The sequence below is a fragment of the Jaculus jaculus genome, chromosome 1, assembly GCF_020740685.1.
Source record: "Jaculus jaculus isolate mJacJac1 chromosome 1, mJacJac1.mat.Y.cur, whole genome shotgun sequence".
Classification (NCBI taxonomy): Eukaryota; Metazoa; Chordata; class Mammalia; order Rodentia; family Dipodidae; genus Jaculus; species Jaculus jaculus.
The window spans coordinates 42,328,990-42,354,663 of NC_059102.1; the positions used below are offsets into that span (position 1 = coordinate 42,328,990).

Genomic DNA, 25,674 nt, shown 5'->3' on the forward strand with positions numbered 1-25,674 from the left:
CCCGTGGTTTGCAACACATGTACCCCTGGGCATGCTGTGCTGTGGCAAGTCACCTCCATGTCATTTCCGTAGAACAGCTGCTCTGTTGACCAGGAGTGTCCTCTGAGTAGAGCTCTCTGAGAAAGAGCTGTGGGGCATCTGGCTCCTTAATCCTTAAACTAACTTCTTTTTGGCCGGTGGGAAGCAAAGGCTCTGGGCTTTGGAGCCAAGAACGTCTAAGTGAGAATTTCAGCTGCCACCTCTTCTTTCCTAATTAATCATTCACAAGCAAATCAAATCTTCAGCTTCAATGTTTTAAATAATACCTACTGACTTGCAGGGGTGGCTTCGGATCAAATGCAAATGCATGTGACTTTGCACAGTTCCTTCCCAGTTTGATGTTACTTTCTTTTATAGAGTCTAACAATGCACAGGCAGTGTCAGGAATCAAGATGAAAACAAAATTATAAGCATAGTTTTCTCTCCTAGGACTAGGAGACCAACTAACTAGAGCATTAAAATGAGATGCAAACCATAATAGGCATGCAAAAATTACAATCTCAAAGTAAACAGAAACTCAGTATGGTAGCACATGCCTATAATCTCATCCTCTAGGAAACAAAGGCAGGAGAATTGCCACAAGTTGAAGGCCAGCCTCATCTATATAGAGAGTTCCAGGCTCGCCAGCGTTATAAGGCAGACATTGCCTCAAGAACAAAACAGATGGGGGGGGGGGACAAAGTAATAGCTGATGATTAAAATACATTATGTATATATATGAAAATTGTTAATGAAAAGTTAAAACAAAGACTAAATAGAAGAATTAAGAAAGTTTCATTTGATCGAGAGGATAAATGGAAATTAGGAACAATGAGAGGAAGTTGGGAGTGGTGGTACATGCCTATAGAGAAGGGAAGGAAAGGGAAGGGGAAGAGAAAAGAAAGGAAGGAAGAGAGGGAGGGAGAGAGGAAGGGAGGGAGGAAAGAAGGAAGGAAGGAAGGAAGGAAGGAAGGAGAGAAGGAAGGAAGATAGGGAAGATATTTCAGGCTTTGGAACAGCACTGGAGGATCATGGAGTTTGGACATCTGTGGTACCATTAGCGGAATAGTAGGTAGTCCGGTATGGCTTGAGAGTTGAGGTTCACTAGTAAACCACTGCAGAGCCCTAGGACTAGGCTTGACTGTGAACGACAATTACCAGTAGACATGGAGACTACAGGGAAGGTTTACTACTTGAGACAAATCCTGGGGCAGAGGGAGATCCTGCCAGAGCTTGCATCAGAAGGAACTAAAGAAAGACAGTAGGGAAGCAGTCTGATCTATTCAAATGAATGCGAAGACCATAGCAGACCGGGTAGTGGGCGGCACCTTTCTTTCCCATACACTGTGAAATGCGCAGCAGACTGCCCCCGGCCCTCATGAGAGTAGTCACGTGCTGAGATAGGACAGAGGGACACACAAGGAAGGGTTAAAATTCAGGGGCCATTTTTGTTTTTAATTTTTTTTGTTTATTTATTTATTTGACAGCAACAGACAGAGAGAGAGAAAGAGGCAGAGAGAGAGAGAGAATGGGTGCGCCAGGGCTTCCAGCCACTGCAAACGAACTCCAGACACGTGCGCCCCCTTGTGCATCTGGCTAACGTGGGTCCTGGGGAATCGAGCCTCGAACCGGGGTCCTTAGGCTTCACAGGCAAGCGCTTAACCACTAAGCCATCTCTCCAGCCCGTCAGGGGCCATTTTAAGAGCAAACTTCTGCATCTTCCCAAAGGTCAGATGGGGAGCATTTGGTTGACCAAGCTGAGATGTCCTCTTGTTTATACCTTCATCCTTACCCCAGTGTCTGTCCTGGAAGGGTAAAGCCATAAGGTCAGAAATGGCTTGATGGCAAGAAACCAATGCTCATTTCAGCTTATGGGAAAAAAGCTTGGAGGTTTTCCTACAGCCAGAGAGAAGTCTCATAATAGGCTTCATAGGAACCAATTCATGATAGGCAAGGAGCCACTTTTATTCTCTGTCTCCCTGCCACCCATCAGTGCAACCTCAGGCACCAACCACCTTTGTGAGGCTGCTTGTCTGGGCTTCAGGTGGTCATCAAGTGACTTGTGTCCTGACTCTGTGTAATTTCACTGTCAGTTTCTCCTAAATGAGATCTTTGAGAGAAACATACAGTTTTGGTTAGTCATTCCTTACCAATCAACTGTGGCCAGAGACAGTGGAGGCCCAGGACATACAAAGCACATATATAGCAGATGTGTCTGCTGCACCAGTGAGAACCAGTGAGGACCTGCAACATGAACCTCTCCACTCATCCCCTCCAAGCTTGGGCAAGTAGACCAGTTCTTTCTCATCTTTAGACTGTCATTTGATCCAACTTTGCCCATAAAGAACCCTTTCTTTCTACTACCAACACACTATGGTGGAAAAGGATGGCTTTGGACTAGTCATGTTGGTTTTATCATTATGACCTTATCTTTGCTCAATTACAAAACAGGGAAGGATAATATGCACCTCTAGGGATGCTATATGGAGGAGCAACCAGGGAAAATAGCAAAAGTACTTCCAACAGCGCCCAGTGCGTAATTAGTACGGCGCATGTCTTCCCTCTTGTATGCCTACTCCTTCCCCTACTGCTGGGGGGGTTTCTGATGGTGGCCAGGCTTAGATGCTCAGAGTAAGAGGGTCTCCCTTTAGCTGTGGCTTCACTAGAAGCTTAAGGCAGAGCCTATGTCTTCTTGTTAGAGGCGTCAATCAGAGTCTGGAGGGCATGTGCTGGTGTTTTCAGTGTCTTGTGTCCAGAAAAGAGAATTAAAACACAGACACATGGATAATGATAAGAGAGAGAGAGAGAGAGAGAGAGAGAGAGAGAGAGAGAGAGAGAGAGAGAGATTATTAAGAAAGAGCATGTTGGGCTGGAGAGGTGACTTAGCTGTTAAGATGCATGCCTGCAAAGCCTAACGACCTAGGTTCGATTCTCCAGGTCCCACATAAACCAGATGCACATGGTGGCACATGCATCTGGAGTTTGTTCACAGTGGCTAGAGGCCCTGGCGTCCCCATTCTTTCTCTCTCTCTGTTTCAAATAAAGAAAAAAGAAAGAAAGAGCATGTTCCCCAGGGTGAAAGCAGTCCAGAGAGCTAGGAAAGATCTGAGTCCCTAAGACCACGGGCCGTGTCAGTCAGGAACCTTTATGGGTCATTTACACAGCATCCACTTTCTCCCACATTTGTTTTTTTTTTTTTTTTGTTTTTTGTTTTTTTTTGAGGTAGGGTCTCACTCTGGTTCAGGCTGACCTGGAATTAACTCTGTCATCTCAGGGTGGCCTTGAACTCATGGCGATCCTCCTACCTCTGCCTCCCGAGTGCTGGGATTAAAGGCATGCGCCACCACGCCCGGCCACTTTCTCCCACATTTGGTACCTTGCTTGGGCTTTTCTCACTCATGCTCTGTCCTTTACATGTAGCCCTGGTGGGGAAGAGTATCCAGTCTTTTTGCCAAGTGCCTTCTTCACAGCGTCAGCTTGATGCCTCTCTTTCTGTCTTCCCTACTCTCTTGCCACAGTCTGACTTATCAGTGAGAGCTCACTAAGATCTCTCACGTTGGCATAAGGCAAACTCTTTGTTTTTAATTGTGATAAAAAACCATAACGTCAATCATCTTTAGCATTTTAGTATACAGTTCAAGTATCAAATAAATTCACAATGTTGCTTTTACTTCTTGGCTATAGTGGAGAATGCTGCTATGAGCAATGGGGTACAAGTATCAGCTTGAATTGAACTTGCGAATGTTATTTTGACTTTGCGGAGCAATTCTCCTGTTGTTTTCCACTGAAGCCACACCACGGGCAGTGTACAGGGGTTCGAGGTCTTGCTAGTTAGTTTGATAATAGCCAACCTAATGAGAGGGCATACAGAAGGTTCTTAGCAGCTCTCCACTGATATTCACCTCAGTTGCCTCATTAGCATAGTGAATGGATACACTACAGCTGACCCATGAGTGAGGTTATGTGACCAGAGTTATGCCAGGAGCCACAGCAGAGCTGAAGCCACAAGGAAAATAGCCATGGTCACCCATGGTGCCAGGTCTTTTTTTCTTTTTTTTGCCTGAGATCCCTAGAATAGGGCTGGAACCAGAGGTCACTTGATCCTCCCACAAACAAATGTTGGGAATCAGATTATCCCTAAAATTCTCTCACTTGGCATGCTATACTTCTTTGTGGCACTCACTGAAAGGTACAATTATGTTTCCTGGCTTCTGGGATTTCTGTCTACCTCTTGCAATAGACAGATCCCAGACTTCTTTCAGGTGATGGCCAATATGTAGTGATTGACTTAGTGATTCTGGCTTCCCCACTCATCAGGAGTCACAGACCAGAGGGACCAAATGGAACCATATCTCTATGCCCATAAACTACAAAACTGATCTTCCATATCTAGGACTTCAGAGTTTCCACAGGTGGTTGAGATTTGTGAAGTAATACATCAAGCTAGAAGGCAGGGAGAGCCAGACTACTTCTGATCTTGACAAAGGATTTTGATCTTATTAATGGCAAGGCACCTCTTTGTATCTCAGTTTCCCCAGCTGTGATAAGACCTTCCTCTAAAGGTTATAAAAATAAAGTGAGATGCAGAGGAAGTGGCAGATTAAATATGAGTGCTGCTCTCACTGCTAGCCTGAGAACCTCCTCCAGGGAGATGGTGGTAGAAACTGAGGAGACTCAAAACTCATCAAAGCAGAAAATCAGAGGCTGCTGAGAACCCAAACTAAAGGAGACTTATCATGTGCCCTCCAAGGTTCAGGAGACATTGCAGAAAATGGAGTGGAAAGAATGTAAAAACCACAGAGTTGGTAGGTATACTTGGAGACATTACCACTTGCCCCCCCCCCCCGCGCCCACACATACCCCACACACAGAGACTGGTGCACTTATGACCCCACAGTGATTACTGATAGCCCCAATGAGGAGAGGCCTCAGTTGAATGGATGTTGGGAAGAGAGAACATAAGAGTATAACCTCATGGGAATATGGCCAATTTGCAATATGTTCATATATTAAAGTTCTCAATAAAAACGTACAATGCAAAAGCAAAAAAGATTGGTATATGTAAGGTGTCTAGAATTTTAAAAGGATGTTTATCTTTACTCCATCTCTCCTCTTGAAGTCTGCTCTTTTTGCATGTTGCCAAGTGAAGAATTAATGAGCTGGAAAGTTTGCAAATCCTGTGAAGACAGCTAGCAACAGGACCTGTAAGTCTTCAGGGGGTGAAGCGAAGAGTTGGAAAAAGAGGTTCAGGCTGAGTTCACATTGTGTCAAAACACCCAGTCAGCGAGGTGCAAGCAGACCACTTTAATATTACGATTTTTTTTTTTTTTTTGGAGATAGGGTCTCAGTGTAGTCCAGGCTGACCTGGAACTCATGCTGTAGTCCCAGGCTGGCCACAAACTCACAGTGACCACCCCAGCGCTGAGATCAAAGGCATGTGCCACCATGCCAGATAGAAATATATTTTTTTTACTTCATTCAGAAATCAGTATTTTATGGGTGACAATTGCGAGTTGGAGTCACACAGAGTCACACTGTCCAATAGACCTTTCTGTGATAATAGAAATAGGTCGCCACTGCTCACACTTGGTTACTAATCACTGAAATGTGGCCACTGTGACTGAATGACTAAAAGTTAATATTGGTTGTAATCAATTTAAATGTACATTACCCCATGTAGTTACTGATGGTGTGGGACAGCAGTGAGAGTGGTAGCTGACCACAGTGGCTGACAGTCCAGGCTTTCCTCTCGCTCACCGTTGCCAGTCCTTTGGACCTCAGTGGCCCCATCTGTACAACTGAGTCTGTAACAGTCATCACGGCACACAGCATGGGTGAGAGGATGGTAACAGAGAGGCTCTCCATGTTGGCTGCCATTGAGGTCTTCTGGAGGATTAGGCTGGATAGCTACTTCCGCTCTTTCCCACCCCTGACTGAGTTCTTACACTGCACCCCACCTCATGTGTTCCTGGGGAGTTAACTGTCATCTTCCATGCAGGGGAGCGGAGGCAGTGACAGGGAGGCTCAACTCCAATGAGGAAGCGGCTAGCAGCCTTGGCCATGAACACATCTGCCCCCTGTGGATGGACTGAGTTGCTCCTTGTGCTGGGGGGCGGAGGCCAGCCAGGCAGGAGAGGGGGTGTCATCTAGTGACATGTAGGGTGTCTGAAAGAGGAAGAAAGTGTAACAAGGACAAAAGAACTTTAAAAGAGAGGGGAGTGAAGAAAAACAAAACCCAACCCTCCCAGGCTGAGTTTGCCCACAGGGTAATGAAAACCTTTATGACATGCTGTGACTCAGAGACCCAGAGGTGACATAGCTTAACAGTGAATCAGTTCTGCTGATACTCAATTTGGGGCCATTTTAGAAGCAGGAACTAAAGCCCTAACTTATTATGTACTCAGTATGTAAAATCTCATATTTTACTGGCAGGGTGAGGCTCTGCGGCATTTCACCTCCGAGTACTGGCATACTGCCTTCATTATATCTTTCTTTCTTTTTTTTGGTTTTACGAGATACAGTTTCACTCTAGTCCAGGCTGACCTGGAAATCACTATGTAGTCTCAGGGTGGCCTCGAACTCATGGTGATCCTCCTACCTCAGCCTCCCAAGTGCTGGGATTAAAGGCGTGCGCCACCATGCCTGGCTTCATTATATCTTTCATACCAGCAGTGCAGCTTATGAATGGGGGGAAAGTTCTCTTATCTTCCTTTCTTTTAATAGACAATGTAAAGAGTTAGGCTTTTGCTTACCTCTATTCGCTGCCTGAATCCACTCCCTGGGCCATCCCTGTCTGTCCCTCCATTCTGTTCTTGCTGCTTCGCCCTTCCAAACACACGGCCCTCAGCAGGGTGGAAGGAAGGCTTTGCTAGGCAGCATGCTGCCTTTTAGAGAGGGACGGAGCAAGCCAGGTTCAGGCCATGTCTACAAGAAGCTTCCAGTCAAAGTTGGAAACAGAGCCAGATATTGATGGGTTAAGAGAGTTTTATCTTGGAAAGTTGCCCTCATTGCTTGCAGATCATATTTGTGATGAGAATCTGTCAGCTATAAAGGACTGTGCTAAGTATTTCATATCTACTAGCCTATTTCATTTCAATGTATTCATCTATTTTTCTCATGAGAGAAATAATACTGTACAGGTCAATGAAATCTTTTAAAGCTGGAGAACTGGAATTCTGGGTAGAGTGGGTTACATGTCTCGCTGAAGGCATCCTAGCAGGTTCCAGGCAGAGGTGAGATTTTGGCCCCCACCTTTGGCTGAGACTGTAGTCCCCACGTTGTCCCTGATGTAGGGTCACGTGCTTAGTCTTGGTCCTGTCTGCGAATGGTAGACAATCGCCTACTCATTGTACATTTGGTGTTTCACTTCCTCCAGTGGATTGCAATATCATGCCAGGGTTTTTTGTATATGCGTGTGTTGTGTGTGTTCATGGGGGGGGGGGAGGGATGCCTGTGTGTGCATGTGTGCAGCCAGAGGTCTATGTTGGCCATCTTCTTCAGTTGCTTTCCACCTTATGTTTTTTTTTTTTTTAAAAAAAATTTTATCATTTATTTGAGAGCGACAGACACAGAGAGAAAGACAGATAGAGGGGGAGAGAGAGAATGGGCGCGCCAGGGCCTCCAGCCTCTGCAAACAAACTCCAGACACGTGAGCCCCCTTGTGCATCTGGCTAATGTGGGACCTGGGGAACCGAGCCTCGAACCGGGGTCCTTAGGCTTCACAGGCAAGCGCTTAACCGCTAAGCCATCTCTCCAGCCCAGCACCTTATGTTTTGAACAGGGTCTCACACTGAGCCTAGAGCTCATCAAGCTCCCTGTCTCCATCTCCCCAACACTGTTACTGCAGGCATGAGCTGTCATACTCGGCATTTGTATGTGGTGCTGGGATCTGAAAGGTCCTCAGGCTAGCATGGCAAGCACTCTATCGACTGAGCATCTCCCCAGCCCACAGGTAGACACACACAGACTATGGTGTGTGTACGTCAGAGGAGAAGTTCCCGTGTCATTCCTCATCTTCCTCCTTGTTTGAACTAGGGTCTCTCCTTGTTGTTTATCATTGCAGTTGCCAGGCTAGCAGGCCTGGAGCTTCTGGGAGGTTCTCCTCTCTCTGCTGCCCTTCTTGCTGTAACATGTTGGGATTACAGATGCCCACCCCAGCACCTGGCTGTTTCCAGTGTGGAATCTGGGGATCTAAGTTCAGATACTCACACTTGCAAGGCAAGGGCTTGATCATGAGCTGTTCCCAGATCCTCAATCCCCTTTCTACAGGAGACTCGGGCCTTTAGGGGCCTACTGGGTCGCATCTCCTTAGGTGGGCCAGGTGTGAATTTTCTGGAGACCGGCCTCAATTTATTCTCTAGCAAATTTTGTGTCAGAAACTCACCAGTCAGAAGTCAGTGCAGTTAAGAGGAGTCAGGAGCACAGCCCCAACATTCAATTCCAGTTTGTTTTGTTACTGGCAGGTGACCTTGGACAAGCTGTCTAACTTCATTGTGCCTTAAAATGAGAGTAGGTCAGGTTGAGAATATTTTTCAGATGGTAGTGTGCCTGTCTAGCATGCACGAAGTCCTGGGTCTATCCCAAAGACTTCATAAACTGGTCATGGGATGGAACACACTTGTGTTTCCAACCCTCGGAAGGTAGAAGCCAGAGGATCAGAAGTCCAAGTCATCCTTGGCTTCATAGCTAGCAAGGAAAGCTTTCTGGCCAGACTGAGCTACATGTAGCCCTGTTTCAAAATAATAATAATAATAATAATAATAATAATAATAATAATTCCCAGCCCTTAGAAGAGTAAAGCCTATCTATCTGGCAGACTTTAAGTCTATTGTGCGGGCATGAGAATTCCTCCTGAGCACTAGGGACCAAGTTTCATTCATGAAGAAATCCATATAGGAAGAGTGGAGTAGCCCCAGGCCACAGCTGGTGAAGAGTGGAAAAGGCCACTAGCTATCTGGTGACCTCCGCCCACAGTGGCTGTTAAGAGTACAAATTTGGAAGTAAGGCCAAGGGCAGATACTTATCCTGCCCTTTTCCTTACTGGAAAAATGTTAGGCATGCCGACAGCATCAACTTCAATTTCTGCATCTATCAAATGAGCATAGTGGGCTGGAGAGATGGCTTAGTGGTTAAGTGCTTGCCTGTGAAGCCTAAGGACCCCGGTTCGAGGCTCGGTTCCCCAGGTCCCACGTTAGCCAGATGCACAAGGAGGCGCACGCGTCTGGAGTTCGTTTGCAGAGGCTGGAAGCCCTGGCGCGCCCATTCTCTCTCTCTCCCTCTATCTGTCTTTCTCTCTGTGTCTGTCGCTCTCAGATAAATAAATAAAAAAATGAACAAAAAAATATTTAAAAAAAAAAAATGAGCATAGTAGTAACCCCCCCCAATGTGAAGCCTAAGATGTGTTTAAAATACTGAAAACACACACACACACACACACACACACACACACACACACACACACGGGATGCTTCCATACAAAATCAATACCAAAGCAGTCAATTTAGGTACCTGGCCACCTGAGCTGCCCCCAGCTGAGAGGGCAGTTGGCAGAGCTGGGCACTGCTGCCCAGGTTGCCTTCTGTGTCTTTCAAACAGACACGCTGCAGTTCCCCGGGGGGGAGGGGGCGCAGATTTGCTTTGGGAACGTGTCTGCCTGAAAGTGGGGCAGGGATGGCAGTGGGGGAGGGGCGGGAAGCCTGCCCACCTTGCCTGGTGTTCCTGTTTAGCAGTGTTATCAGCAGAAATACACAAAACAGCCTCTCTTTGTGTAGTGGTTGCCACTTGGCTCAAATATGTTTGTCCTCGAACCTGTTTGGCAACATCTTTCTGGCACATCGGGGCAGCTGCGGTTGGAATAAAAAATGCTAGAGGCATGCCTTCAGAGAGCCCCTGAGTGGTCCAGATATCTGGGCTCCCCAAGGCCCCCTCCATTGCCTGAGTGCTGAGGAGTCTCCTGCTGCCCCTCCCCACCCGCCAATCAGCTCTGACCCCTGTTATTTATAAAAGTACCCCATTGGTGGCTGTCAGGCTGAGTGCCAAGAAGGACAGTCACTGCCCACATGCCAGCTGCCTTGAGCAGCCACCAAGCTCTGGAACGGAGCCATGTAGCAGAGTTATCCCAAGAGGGCTGTGCCCTGCCTCACCGGGTATTTCCGGTCCCTCAGGGCTGCTCCATGGCTCGGGAACACCTGTGGGCTGCCTGGTTCTCTAATAAGAAATGATCTAATAGCTGCTGTTTGTTTAGTGCTTACTGTGTGTTGATCCAGTGCTAAGCACTCTGTATTCGTGCTTTTGTTTAATTACTAAATAACACTAGCTATGTATATTTATGGAGTCCAATTCATTCAAATCATAGAGATGCTGCCATGTACGAAGCACTCTGGGTGATAATAGTAGTAATAAGATACAGCTCTGACTGTCTCATCTTAATCCTCAAGCTTTGGAAACTGCCCTTGTGTTATCTGTCAGGGTGAAATCCAAGCTCCACCACGTGCTGGCTGTGTGACCTGATAAGTTACCCAACCTCTCTGTGTCTTGGTTTCCTTTTTAATAACTGGATGATCATTATAGAACTTACCTCCTAGAGGTTTAAAGGTTAAATCAGACAATTCATAGGAAGTATCAGGAATAGTAACTGATTCAGAGCACGTAATAAATGTTAGTCATGGATAGATGGGCTTCAGGGGTTCTAGAATTTTAGCAAAATGGGGGATGAACTTGTTTGTGATTGCTCATTTCTCAGAAGATAGGGGCCTTGACCCAGAAACTTTTAGATGGGAGATCAAGTTTAGATCTAAGTCCAAACCTAGAAATCTTGTTGATCCCCTTTGCCTAATTATGGGGGCTTTGAAAGCAACACCCCGTTTTTCCTGCAGAAAGACTCAGTAGTGTAGCCATTCAGGCCATGGGTGCACTTCTCAAGGTTCATGCGCTCCTGGGCCTGATTATCTCCACTGAAGTCACCAGTAAGCACAGGAGGACTCTCAGCGGTGACTGAGTCTCACATCTTCCCAAGACAACAGTTCAGCAATGGATAAACTTTTTTCTGCAGGACTGTTAAGATCCATGAGACACTATGTATTAGGAAGTGTTTGAAAATGTGTTACTATTCATCAACACCTGCTGTTAATGGTTAGATAAGTCAGGGTTCTTCTAAGAAAAAACAGGGTAATAGAGGGTTTATGAGTGTGTGTGTGTGTGTGTGTGTGTGTGTGTGTGTGTGTGTATAAGAGAGAAAAGGAGAGAGAGAATTCGTATGGTGTATCTCTGTGTGGGAGGGGTGGGGAGATACTTCATTGAGGAACTGGCTTATCTCATGTGAATGGCAGGTCAGAAGCCTGGCTCGCGGGACAGAAATGAGGCTGAAATCCATAGATTGGGGAAAGTCTGGGAACTCTGACAGGGTGTCTATTGCATCTTGAGGCAGAATTTCTTCTCTGGAAAACCTCAGATTCATTCTTAAGGCCTTGAACTAGATGAGGTCAGCCTAAGTAAATCTGCTCTCCTCAAAGCCAGCTGGTGCTAACACATGAAGTCTATCTATACATCATAGCTGACCACTCTGCAAGGTCCACGCAAGATTACCACAGTTCTGAAGACTCCCAGGACTGTTCCCCAGGATCTGACACAGTCTAATGGGTGACAAGCAAAGGAATTGTTGGTTGGCTTAGGGCTCTCCAGTTCTCTGGCACCAGGGCCAGCACCAGGGTCAAAGACTGTAGTGGTGACCTTCACAAAGCAGAGCCAGAGGCAGGCAGAGCTGATCAGAAAACGGGAAACATCCTGAAGAACACCTTAAGCCCTGGTCCAAAGTGTTCTGCTTTTGAGTCAATTATTTTGTACTGAGATGAAAGTACTCAGTTCCTTTCTATAGGAACAAATAGACTTCTTAATAAAAACTAAAGTGGCAACCAGTGAAGGCAGGGGATAGGACAGGGGAGAGGGAGTTCCCAGTCATTTAACCTACTGTTCAGAGCCTGAAACTTTGACTTAAAAGAAAACACACAAACAGAGGTAGAATTAATTGAATAGCATAAATATCTGACTGGCTGCTGATAAGAATTCTACTTTTATTTCTTTTGGCTGACAAGCCTATGTATAAGAAAAGAATTTCAGTTGAGTAGGATGCACTCATGTCTCGTTACATATCAGAGCTTCCTACCCTCCTTGGAAGCGTTCCATCTGGGTTTCTCAGAAGGGCAGGAACTTATGCCAGCAACTTGTTTGCTAGAGGGATAGGAGGGAGCACAGGCTTAACATAAGGTCTTTGACTCAGATTAGACCCTCTTAGGGTCCTCTTAGATCTGTGGTCTCGGGCAAGTGACTCTGGGACTTGCTTTGTGTATGTGCACACTGGAGATAATAATGGTGCCCACTCCAACAGCTGGCTTGCTGGGAAGAATGAACAAAGTGAAGATGTTAAGGCAATGCCTGTAGCTCAGTGGGCTACCTCGACCCCTAGATGGCAATGCCTTTGGCATCAGCACCGTGTGACCAGTGCCGGGATTTATGTTCCAGGTGAAGGGCTCCACCTGGTCTATGGCCAGCCAGTGTCTGTTTGGAGTCAGTGGCTCTTTGTTCTGGGCACACACTGGACCGTGTGTTGGGGAGCATGCATTGGAAAGCTGTTAAGCAACCTGGTTTTCCTCATTGGGTTAGGAACCTCTTGAAATCATGAAGGCTGATCTCTAACACCCTCTTCCCTTCAGCAGGTCGAATGAAACAGCCTGGTTTCCCAGGCTTCATAGTGTGACTGTGGCCTTCCCCCCCCCCCATATCTCTACTTCCAGGTAGAGGTCCTTCAGACCTTTGCCTTCACCCTTGGTGCAATGTTCCTTGACATGACAGATTCTTCCAACTCCCTCCTCCAACCTACTTCATGGCTCACTTTACTGGCCTAATTTCTACTATCTGGAGTGAGCTTTTTTTCTGAGCTCCACAGGCTGTCCTGAACTCACTATGTACACCAAGCTGACTTAGAACTTAAGGAAATCCTCCTGCTTCAGTCTCCCAAGTGGTGGACTTACAGGTATAAGGCACCACCCCCAGATAGAGGATTAATTCTGTGGGCTTTGCTGGGCAGTGCCTTGGCCAGGGCTGGCTGGTCATTTCACCCACTGCTATCCTTTCCACAGGGAGTGACGCTGAGGAAGGAAATCCAGTTGGACCATGTGATGCCCACTCAAGTGGAAAAGTTAATGCTTAGCAGAGCGTGGGTCATGACTCATGGCCTTGCTATGCTGTGGTCTTGCAAGAATGAGGTGGTTAGTCCCACAGCTGGCTGTGTGCTGGGAGCAGAAGTAATGTGACATGAACTGAACAAAGCCCATTCCCACTGACACTCTACAGCCGCAGAGCAGAAGCAATGGCCAAGGCACTCCTCACTGGAGACAGCGACGTGGCCCCTCCTGGTTCAAGCCCCAGCCCTGCCAGGCTCTGACTGCGTGACTATGAATACCTTACTTCCCATCTCAATTTGTCCTAAGTTTGTGGAAGGGAAATGACAACAGTAGTAGACACTGTTTCTAGGGAAATGAAATAAGGCTTACAAAACATGGAGTGTCAAAGGCTAGCTTTTATTTTGCTAAGAATTAGGGGATAGGGACCCTCAGGAAATTTGAGGCAGTGGCTGGATTGACTCATTTTCTCATCTAGGTAGGTGGACTGTCTGAGATTAGAGACTGAGAAAGATCTTAGGTCTTCAGAAAAGGTGGGCCAGGAGTGCAGAGAACCCCTAGCTTCTCTGTTAGCCCTGAACAGTATTCCTCTCTGAATTCCTTTATATGGGTAAGACCTGTGGGTGGGAACCTAGTTTTATCATTAAGCTGTGGTAGCATCTTATCAAATACAGAGTAATGGAGGGTTTTGGGGTCGAAATCCCAGATATCTGCCAGGAACCACTGCCACGTGTGAGCTCTGATGAATTTCTTCACTGAGCCTCAACATGCTCATCTGGAAAATGTCCATCTCAGCTTCCAATGGCCTTTTGCAACAAAATAAAATATACATGGGCCTTACCTGGGTGAGGATGGGCAGAGAGTATTGAATTTACATGATTTTGAAGCCTTCATTCCTTAACTCCTTGTGGAACATTGAGAGAAGAATGGTTAGGCCTCTAAAATGCTACTCCCTTTAGAAAACTAACCCAGGTATCTGCCCTCCATGTAAACATATAAATGGGGGAATGTATATACATAGTGGGTTGTGCAAATAGTTTTGAAACTTCTTATTTTATTTACTTGAGAGAGAAATAGGAAGAGAGAGACAGAATGGGCACACTGAGCCCTTCAGCCACTGCAAACAAATTATAGACACATGTGCCACTTTGTGCATTTGGCTTACGTGGGTCCTGGAGAATCAAATATGGGTCCTTTGGCTTTGCAAGCAAGTGCCTTAACCACAAAGCAATCTTTTCAGCCCAATTTTTAAAGATTTTTATATGCACTATAACAGGTTATACTCTTTTATCCCTTTACCCCTACTTCTGTTTCTCTGGGGTCCTCCTCAGTGGGGTTATGGTAGTCATTGTGGGGTCATGAAGGCCTCAGTCATTCCCTGTGAAATCATGTGGAGACTGTGCCTCAGGGCAGTCCTGCCCACTCCACAGCTCTTTCAATCTTTCCTCTCCCTCTTCTGCCATGTTCTCTGAGCCATGACAGGCCTCTCAGCAGTCTGACTTAATATTGAGCTCTCTGTAGCCTCTGGATTTCTGTTCTGATGGATTTTATTGATCACTGTGTTTGTCACCATCACCCTGGAGCAGTTGTTAGGCTAGCAGTAAGAGAAGTGTTCACGTTACAGCTTCCTCTGCAATTTCTCCTGAATCTCAGCAGATGTGGTAGAAATGTCAAGTCTTGTGGTGGACAGTCAGTTTTCTTCTTGTCTTATCAATGGATCTTGATTCTCCTCCGTTTTCTCTGCCATCTGTGAAATAAAACAAATTCTCCAACCAAGAGGGAGAGCAGCTTGGATTAAAGGGGTTATATAAAGTTATTTGAGAGAGTTTTTGGTGTGCAAACCCACTCGTTCTCTAGAGAGCAGTGGGGGTGTCTCTCTAAAGTCTATGAGTTTCCTGGACTTAGTTCCCAGTACCAGTTCTCTCCCACTGAGAGGTCCTCATGTCTAATCAGAGTTGGTTTCCTGCAGAGGCTGTGTGCCACTGTTGCACACGTGCACACTTCTTGTTTGACTGGTTCTTCTACAGGGCCCCCTGCTTATTCATGCTGTTGGTGACTATTGTCCTCCAGCAGCTCCCATAGGGATTTCTAGAATGATGAAGACTAGCCAGAAGGGAGTGATATCTGTGTTTTAATTATTTCTAGGCTCAGTGGTTAAAGGCACATGCTTGTAAAGCCTGCTGGCCCGAGTTCAATTCCCCAGTATCCACATAAATCTATGTACAAAAGTGGTGTGGGGATGGCAAGAGGTCCTGGTATGTCCATTCTCTCTGTCCCTTTCTCGGTTTCTCTCTCAAATAAACAAATAAAGATATCTAACTATTCTTAGTTGATTGAATGTCTTGTATTTTTTTTTTTAATTTTTAGATGAGAAAAAGAAAACAAAGAAAGTTGACAATGAACTCAACCCTGTCTGGAATGAGGTAATTTATTGCTTTTTCCACCTTTGCTTAAATGGATATAAGCTGTGTATCTGAATGTCCCTTCTTTTGAGTCATGGGTTACTTCTCTCATTTGAAATGCAAACCCTCTATTTCACTCCAGCCCCTTCCCACTCTCCTTATGCCTCCAAGAGCTCAGTGTCCTTCAATGATGGCCAAACCCTGCAGAGGACTGAGTGCTAGCCTAGCTCAGCAGCCAGCTTGCTGTGTGGCCTCTGTCTTCTTCCTTGCCATATTTGGAGTGCGTCTGTAGGAAGAAGAGGAGGGTCAGAGCATCCACAGATTCTCAGAAGGAGCACACCATGATAAAAAACATGTGCGCATGTCATCAATCAGGAGAGTATCCCTTGATACTTTGTGTGTCTAGCTGAATAATGACATTTATTGTTTCTTTGTAATAAAAGTAATGCACACTGATTGCAGAAAATTTTAAACTTTAGGTAAGTATTATGAAAGCAAATTTGATTCCTCTCTCCAAAAGAAACAAGTTAACATCTATGTCTATCAATGTGTGTTCTGAATGAACATATTTAATAGCTAATAAAACATGACTAAAATACAAACTAGCATCACAAATTAATATAATTTCCTCTCTTACTTTTCATTATTATTATTATTTCCTGTGCATGTGTTCATGTCACTGCACTCAAAAGCAGTTTGATAACTATGTAATATTCTATTTAAGGAATATAATGTAACTTATTTACCCTCCCCCATCATTGACTTTATATCAATTTTTAAGTGATTCAGTGTAAGGTACTTTTATAGATTGAGGAAAAATTTTATTCTTCCCACTGGGTAGAATTTTTCCAGTCTGACTAATTTTTTTTTAAGTTCATGATTAACCCCATTGTTTCTTTCAAAGGCCAGGTCAAACTCCCTTGTCCATAGCAGTAGCAAGTATTTTCCTTGTTGCCCTGAGTCATCAAGCTATGAAGACCTCCCTTCCACCCACAGCAAAGCCCTTCCTCTGCCAGCTACCTTCAGTGTGGCCACGCATAATGGCTGCAGCTGATCACCCAGGGAGGTGAGGGTGACTGCGCCTCTGAGAGAAGTCCTGCTTCAAACATAGCCAACTGGACCCCACCTCACCCTAAGAACCAGAGGCCTGCTGGTTGGTCACTGTAGACTCCCAGCACCTGACACAGAGCTCCAAGAATAAACAGATGTAAAGTCACGTTTACACGTGCATTTTTTCTGCTTCAGGATTGTCTCATACTTCCATATGCCTCTCAATTCACATGGCCAATGGCCAAGAGATTTGTGGTCATGTGAAGCATTACCCATCCTTACTCCATTTTCTTTCTCACATATTGTCTTCCTTCGTTTTGCAAGTGTATTCATCAAGTAAACTTCCCAATTGCTGCTCTGTAACTGAAACCAAGCCCCAGTAAAAGACCAGTCCCGAGCCCACTGGGATTGGTGGGTGTGTTCTTACATGAACTATGGGACAGCCTCTCCTTCCACCCGAAGCCCACTATAAGGAGTCTGCAAACATTATTTAATTTATTTCATCCATTTATTGTCTGATCGATCAAAGGCATCAGGAGTCTATGCTGGTTTTTTTTTTTTTTTTTTTTTTTGCATCATCATTAGAAAGTGATTTACTGCCTTAAAATGAGAAACTTGGAAAGGTCAGTTGATTATAGCATTGACTACAGTGGTACTTAAAAGAAAGAACTAATCAATTTTAGAAAATGCTTCTTAAATATTCATTATTTTTAAATTGTTTCTTTTTCTTTTTTATTAAGTAGAGACACATTAGGTGTTGGAACCATCACTTCCCTCCTCCCTGTCCCCATTCCACTGAGGGCCCTATTTCCTTCTTGCTCAAGAGTAATAAGATTAAGAAGATAAAATAATTTAAAAATATCCACCGAAAGAAGTATTACCCCAATACATCTCAGTGTACTTTCACAACAGCTGCAGCAGGCATTTAGTCCTTTGATCTGGCTGATCAGAGGTTTTCTGACCTGTCCACAGCAGCAGAACCTGGGAAATGGATAGTGGGGAGTTGCCAACACATATCCTTGAATCTCAGTCTCTCTTGTTTCCTGCCACCTTAACCAGAGAATTGAGTAATTCCCAAGATGCTCACTCGTGTATGTTCCAGCATGCAGCTCCACCGAATTTTATGCGCTCCTTCTTTTAACGGCCTTTTTGTTTTCATAAACTTTACGTGAACAGATTTTGGAGTTTGAATTGAGAGGGTTACCACTGGACTCTTCATCTTCCCTTGAAATCGTTGTGAAGGATTTTGAGACTATTGGCCAAAATAAGTAAGTTACTCTCAGCAGTTTTTCTCATTTTACATATTGTCTTACTCTTGCATATTTGGTTGAAGAAACACTTAGTAACACATTACCTACGGCACTTCCAAGAGAACAGGGCTTCCATTCCATGTCCCCGCCCCTCATGAACTGCATCAGATGTGCCTATTCAATCACAGAACTTTTTCCCAGTGACTCCTTTATTTCAAAGATGCTGCCTGCCAACACTGAGTCATCACTAACCTATTTGGTACCTCCTTTTTTTTTTTTTTACTGTATGTGGTCACTTCTTACCCCATTTACCTGAATTTCAGCTATATTTCACATAGCAAAAATCCTTTCTTCTGGATGGGAGAGATGACTTAGCAGTTCAGGTGCTTACCTGCAAAGCCTAAGGATTCATGTTTGACTCTCCAGGTCCCATGTAAGCCAGATGCACAGTGACACGAGTGTGCAAGGTCACACATGTGCACAAGGGGACACACACATCTGGAGTTCAATTGCAGTGGCTGGAGACCCTGGCGCGCCAATCCTCTCTCACACTCTTTCTCTTTCTGTCTCTCTTTCTCTCACTCTCATTCTCTTGCATTAAACAACAACAACAACAAAAAAGACCAGTCTGTTGGGCTTGCCTCCAAAAAAAAATCCTTTCTTCTCATTATGTGTGGCCCATAAGCATGTCATTCAATTCAACTTCCAGCTCCATTTCCATTTTAATGTCTCATTTACCTTTTAAATCCATCGAACTGAAGCAGAACTACTCATTTTCCAGTTTCAAATTGGCAGGGATTATGTCGGTACCCACGTGACACTGAGTATTGTCCTCAAATTAAAGCTAGGAGGCTTCCCAAACATGTTTTCACAAAACAGAGAGAACTTAGTAAATTAACCCCAGACCTGGAGCTGAATGTTGGTCTCTTGGATTCAGAACCCAGTTTTGTTTTTTTAATTGTTTTGTTTATTTTTATGTATTTTACTTGATAGTGACAAAGAGAGAAAGAGGCAGAGAGGAAGAAAGAGAGAGAGAGAATGGGCATGCCAGGGCCTCCAGCCATTGTAAATGAACTCCAGATACTTGTGCCCCCTTGTGCATCTGGCTAATGTGGGTCCTGGGGAATTGAGCCTAGAACCAGGGTCCTTAGGCTTCACAGGCAAGTGCTTAGCCACTAAGCCATCTCTCCAGCCCCAGAACCGTCTTAGGTTACTAATTCAAACTCATAAAATTGCAAAGAGACTGATGCCTAAAACTACACGCACATTGCTATTTGCTACTGGAAACCAGTTGTGCAGCTGGTGGGCATGGCCACCCTCGGATCCATGAATTGTCCTTCAAGTTACCACACATGGGAAGGCAGGTTACTCTTATCCTTAATTGTAAGACGTTATTGCTTAGCAGGTATACTGTTAAATTAATAATAGATTTGTGAGAAAAAAGAGCCTGGTGCTCAAAGCCCACCTCAATCATAAGAAGCACATCAGTTGTTAGTAATGTTAGTACATCTTCTTATTTTTTAAAAAATCATTTTTTAAAATTTATTTGAAAGCGACAGACACAGAGAGAGAAAGAGGCAGATAGAGAGAAAGAGAATGGGCGCGCCAGGGCCTCCAACCACTGCAAACAAACTCCAGATGCGTGAGCCCCTTTGTGCATCTGGCTAATGTGGGTCCTGGGGAATCGAGCCTCGAACCGTGGTCCTTAGGCTTCACAGGCAAGCGCTTAACCACTAAGCCATCTCTCTAGCCCTGTTAGTATATTTAAACTTATACGCCTTAACCCAGGTACACATGGCTATGATTAGGGTGAATTACTATGAGGTAGTACAGCCATGTATCTTGATTTGCTTGGGACGGACCATCCTGGTCACTGTCCCTGCACAATAACTGATAATGTCCCCCTTATCTTCCATGGTGGCTTGGTTTGGGCAGCAGATTAGACTGGGGCCTTCTGCTTACTGGTGCCAGAGTGAGACTCCTGACACACGGCTGCTGCTGAATGTGCTTTGCTTGGGATTCTGAGTGTATGTTTTACTTCTTGTGCTTTGATTAGTTTCCCTTGTGACTATAGAACTTTCTGGAATGTGCTGGTGGTCCCACATTCTCAGACTGAAACTAAAACAAATCAAACTTTTTTTGTCATCTGTTTGTTTTGTTTAGGACAAGATCTCATGTAGCCCACACTGGCCTCAAACTCACTGTGTAGCTGAGAATGGCCTTGAACTCCCAATCCTCCTGCCTGTACCACCGAAGGAAGTGCTGGGATCACAGGAGGGTGTTTTGCGCAGTGCTAGACGGTCAAACCCAGGGCTTGGAGCATGCTAGGCAACCATTCTACCAAGTGATGTACGTGCCCAGCCCCTCTTGCTTAGATTCATTGCACTTGCTGCTTAATGCTGGCTGAGAATCAACAGCACATGCTGCCGGGAGAATTGTTAGGTGTAACTTTTCCTGAGAAGACCCAAACAGACATCTGTTCACTCCACATAGGGCACAGACAACAGACCAAAGTAACAATTCCACCAAAATCAAACTTGGGAAACATGTGAGATTATTGGGGTTCCTTACTGGAGTGTGAGTGAGAGGTTACTTACCAGAGCATGGGTGGCTCAAAGGCAACTGCATCACTGAAAAGCCCACCCCAGCATGGGTGACAGCTCACTCGACTTGCAAGCAGCTCAACCGATGGGACAGTTTTTTCTCCTCAGCAGTTTTTTTACTGCTCCTATAACCTTGAGGTGTGACCTTGTGGGTCTTGCACATTTCTAGAGCTTTGGGGGGTCTTGTGAGTGGCTTACTTTCCGAGTCTCACGAGCCTCCCTCTTCCTTCCAGAAGGGAATATTTCAACTGGGAAGAACCTGCTATGTACAATGCATAGACAAGGTAAATTTTAGGTGAACCATGAAGCTGGCCTTCATCATTCTCCATCTCTCCCTCCCCTCCGCTCTGTCTCCTGGTGACTTTTCCCAGGTACCCAGCGCCCTTGAGACATGCCCTGTATTCTCTCAGCTTCCTTCCCCAGAGAAACTCACCCGGCCTGTGACTGTCCTTCAAGATCCTGCTAGCTGTTGTCTGAAATAGCTCACCTAGGAGCTGGAGAGATGGCTCAGCGGTTAAGGCGCCTGCTTGTCTGAAACAGCTAAGTGTCAGAGCAATGGCCGCTGGGAGGTTACTGTCGCCATCCCAGGAACTCTGGTTCCGGAGCTGACTTACTTGAAAGAATGAACCAAATGGGACCTCAGGCCCCACCGCAGGGTACCCGGAGGGAGCAGGCGTTTTTTCATCAGATCAGTTCTCTACCCCACCGTGTTGCTCAATGAACAGGGCAGAGGATGTGTCTCCACCGCCTCTGTCATTCACCGTATCTGTACATTTTAGGGGGTGGGGAAGAACAATCTAGGCTTAACGCAGGATGTTTGTACAAAGCATTTGTGTATTTTGGCCTTTCTGCTAGGAATCTTGCTCTGGGTGGAAGGGCTTCACGGGGCGGCAGGGTGGAGGGTTTTTCTACCAGCTCAAGGAATGTCCTGCCTGCTGACTTGCCTGTTGCCATGGAGACTGCCTGTGCAAATACAAGTCCTCACTTGGCCTGTGCTGCCCTGTAGCTTCTGGTCTCTTAGCAAAGGGTTCCTGGCAGCCTGGGATGGTCTGTGCACCACAGCCACGCCCACAGGGCCCAGGGCAGTCCCAGCAACACTGCACAATGCCAGTGACGCAGGAGCATCCCTCCAGGCTCTGGGAGCTCGTGGGTTGGTAGGCGCTGCCTCCAGGCTTCCTTGCTTCAGTCATCAGCCAGCCAGCCAGAGATGAATGAGGCTGAGAGAAGAGCCTGTGATCAGAAGGGTGCACTCAACACCGTGTTTTTAGGAGTTCATTTTGAAATGTCGGAATGGACGGACTTTCCAGACAGAAGAGGAGGTTCCCCCTCTGCTTGCCAGATTTTGTGCTCACTACGCCACTTTGTAGCTGTTAGCTGCTCATTGCTGGGATAAAACACCTGACCAGAAGCAGCTTATGGAAAGAGGCGGTTTACTTCGGGCTTACAGTCTCGAGGGAGGTTTCATCATTAACCAACTTACATCTTCAGGCATCATCAGCAGAGATCAGAGAGAGAGGGAGGGAGGGAGGAGAGCAAGCTAGCTTGGAATATCCAGTGGGCTGGTCCTGCCAATCTCTGGGTCCACCCCCAGTAACATACCTCCTCCAGCAGGACTCCCCCTCCCCAAGGCTCCACAGCTGGGACTAGGTAGGACACTTAATCAGAACTGAGGGAGACATTTTACACTCAAACCACCAAGCACCGCACACTTCATCTTCACAGACACCCAGTAAGGCAGGTCCTTTTTTTTCTCAGAGAGGCTTAGCAACCTGCTTGAGGTCACACAGCGGGCATGAGCTGCAGTCAGCTAATTTGTATTCAGGCATGTTCTCTTGGCTTGTATGCTACTCTGGAAGCTTCTGACCTACAGGGTACCAAATCACATTATTTCTTTGATGAAATGGAAGCGATTTTCCTTCCTAATTCTGAGAAAAGTCCAAAATAAAAGTGAGAAAGCTCTCAATATCAGAGTACTGGTGCCTTTCCTGGGCTCCTCCCCAAGTAAGCTTTTCCACAGGCGTGTGTGTATTGTTGAATTACAAGTCACTTGTCCTCATATATAACACTGGTCAAAGTGTGGCCAGAGATTGTTTCTTATCTCATTGGATCTTGACCTAAGAAAAGAGGAAAGAAAACGTGAGGGTAGAGAGGTTAAGTCAGAGGCCTTATCCTTGTCATCCTGGCCCCACCACCACACAATTGAGTTCCCAAAGCAAACGACCTTGAGTTCCTGGACCAGAGAGTTCCAAGTTCTCAGATTTGTGGGTGCCTACACACATGTGTGCACGTATGTACATTAGCAAAAAAGAAACCCTGGAGGGAAAAGGTACCAAGGAAAGCTTTTGCGTTTGCCACTCCCTTTGCATTGGATGCACTGTCCCTCCAACTGCAGGTGTCAAATCTTGTCATTGCACCCCACTTCTCTGATCACCCAGCCCACAGCAGCAGCTACTGGCCACTGTCTCCCTGCCCTGCTTTATTTCATCAGCGATCTTCTGGTTATGCAGTTCTAATGAGAACAGAATAGTGGAGGGACTCAGTGCAGACTGGCAGGTGCTAGGCTTGGCTCTGACATAAGTGCTCACACACAACGGACATGCTTTGCTTAGCATCCATTGCTCTCTGAAAGGCTCTTGTCTAGGTGTTTACTGCTCTGTCCTTGCTGAGCTAGACCTTGAGCTTCAGGTTGATCTTAATCCACACTGTCACACAGCACTGGCATGCAAGAGGCTCTCACTAAATGTTGATTGAGTGAACAAGTGAGTTTATGATACTTGCAGTAGCTTCAATGTAAGATTTCCTCCATAGCCTCAAGTATTTGTGGTTAAGCCTCACACTTGACCTCTAGCTGGTAGATCCTTTGGGAAGTTAAGCCTTGCTGGCAGAGGTATTTCACTGGGTCAGGCCTTGGGATTTTATAATCCAGCCCTCCTGGCCAGTGCTCGCTCACTCACTCTTACTGCTTCCCCCCAGCTGATGTGACAAGATATGACACTCAGTTGTCTTCTCTGCAGTGCTTTCCCCACCATGATGAAACCTGGCCTCAAAACTGTAAGCCAAAATAAACCCTTTCTTTCTATAAGCGGCTTCTGGTCAGGTGTTTTGTCCCAGCAATGAGAAGGTAACTGCTATGATACTGCATGACTGAAACAACATTACAATCACTTTGTGGCTGTCACATCAGCCCCCTAGTAATGGGCCACTTGGATGAGATCAGTGTACCTTGGTTCTGTGGAACAGTTCTCTTGTTCCAAATTGGGCTTCTTCTGCACAAAGGCTCAAGGGCACAGAAGGGTTAGGATACAAAGTTAGGACACAAGGGACTTAAGTGCCTCTCTCAAAGCTTATACCCTTCTCAAGAGATGGGGAACTTAAGGATCATGGGAAGACAGTAGAATGTAGTGGTTCAAGCCGACAGAATAAGGCTTGGGGAGACTCAGCTATATTGGTTACTGATTGCTGACCTTGGACAAGTTGTTTAACCTCTTGGAACATCAGAAATTGCATCCTTCAAGTGCCAGTAGTTTAAGTTCTACTTAGGCTTAAATGATATAATGGATCATAGTTATTTTTCTACCTGACACAGCTGCATACCTAGTCACAATTCAGGTAGCAGTGGCGTTACTCACAAATGAGCCGAGTGCCCAGGCAAATGCCAGAAGGGATTCATTTCCAACTTCAGCTGCGGGGGAGAGAGCCTCCTGCAGGAAGCAAGCGCCACGGTCCTCAGACATGACTGAGAACTGCTTATGTTCCCACAGCCAGAGTGGAAAAACCCGTACCTCCTGGAGAAGGATTTTTACCTGAGTAATGTGCAGAAGGAACAATGCATAGAGACTGACCCGGAAATGGTACAGAGGGCATCATTAGTAGATGTGGACAGTGAAGCAGGTGTGGAATTACATCCCATAGATTCAAGAAAGACAGAGGAGTGCGTGGGCATATGAAGTAGACATGAGCAGGATATAAACAAGCTCCAGACTGAAGTGCTGGAGATGAAAATTACAGTGTCTGAGATAAAACGACCATAATTATCTCTGCAAGAGCTTGCATTTCCAGGATTCTTTTCCTGTCCACATGTGTGTGTGTTGTGCATGCAAAACCACTGCCACATGCACCCCATGAGAACATGGAGCAAAGTTAGCAAGTGAGTATGAGTGCCCATGCAGGGCATCTGTACAGCCATACTCTGTGTAACAGAAAGCCTAATGATACACCTCGAAGGAAAGTTACCAAGTTCTTCCGCAAGGGAAGCAAGCCAGGGTCCAGCTGCCTGACTTGAGATTAGTCAAGGTTTGGGTTCTACTACTTAGTTGCAAGGTAGCGTGGCAATTTTCTTCATCTTTATAATACTTCCTCAATAAAAGCTAGACGTAAGGGCAAACTTAACATAACTTAGGGAACATTTTACTTCAATTTCCTGATGAATAATATATTAACTAATGTATTGTAGGTTTATAGAATTCCAGGAATTGGACTACACCTTAGTCTACACATAGCTACATTTAATCTTTATAATAACTCTGAGTCAGGCAGTCTTATCTCAAATTGACAGATGTGAGAAATGTAGCACAGATAGGTGCACTGAATTGCCTATGGTCACTTTGGTCTTTGAGTGGAAATACATCTTACATAGAGCCCAAAACCTTTCAAGGCTGTGTGTGTGTGTGTGTGTGTGTGTGTGTGTGTGTGTGTTTCACACATGTACATATGCTTGGGCTGAAGGCTAACGTGTCAGAATACAAGTGAAAGGACAGCACAGAAAACATACATAAACGCATGGTGCATGTACACACACGTCTATCTAGGGGATAACTCCTTGGGTAAAAGGTAGTTTTCTTTTTTCAACTGGGGAAAACAGAAAGACTATGGTTTGGATGAACTTTTTGGTTTTTTTTGGATGCATCAAAAATTAGTATTGCTTATAAGTTTTCCTTTCCTGATATTGCAAAGACCATGTTTTCCAGCCTTCAGTACTCTTATTTCTAAAGTTCTCTAAAGTTTTAGAGTGAGCACGAAAGAGAATTGGCATGTTAGGGCCTCAGCCACTGCCTTCGAACTCCAGATGCTTTTGCCACCTAATGGGCATATTGACTTTGTGCTAATGTGCAATCTGGAAAGCAGAACATGGGTCCTTAGGCTTAGCAGGCAAGTGCCTTAACCACTAAGCCATTTC

General features: G+C 45.5%; 1 protein-coding gene across 5 annotated transcripts in view; it reads left to right on the forward strand.

Moving 5' to 3' along the window:
• Window positions 1-25,674, forward strand: part of Myof (myoferlin) — a 169,608-nt gene that overhangs the window by 8,195 nt on the left and 135,739 nt on the right. For all 5 annotated transcript variants that reach the window (XM_045147019.1, XM_045147038.1, XM_045147046.1 and 2 more), the window contains exons 3-4: window positions 15,561-15,616; window positions 17,822-17,913. In XM_045147019.1, the coding sequence (XP_045002954.1) occupies window positions 15,561-15,616; window positions 17,822-17,913 (148 nt within the window). The remainder of the gene's footprint in view (window positions 1-15,560; window positions 15,617-17,821; window positions 17,914-25,674) is intronic.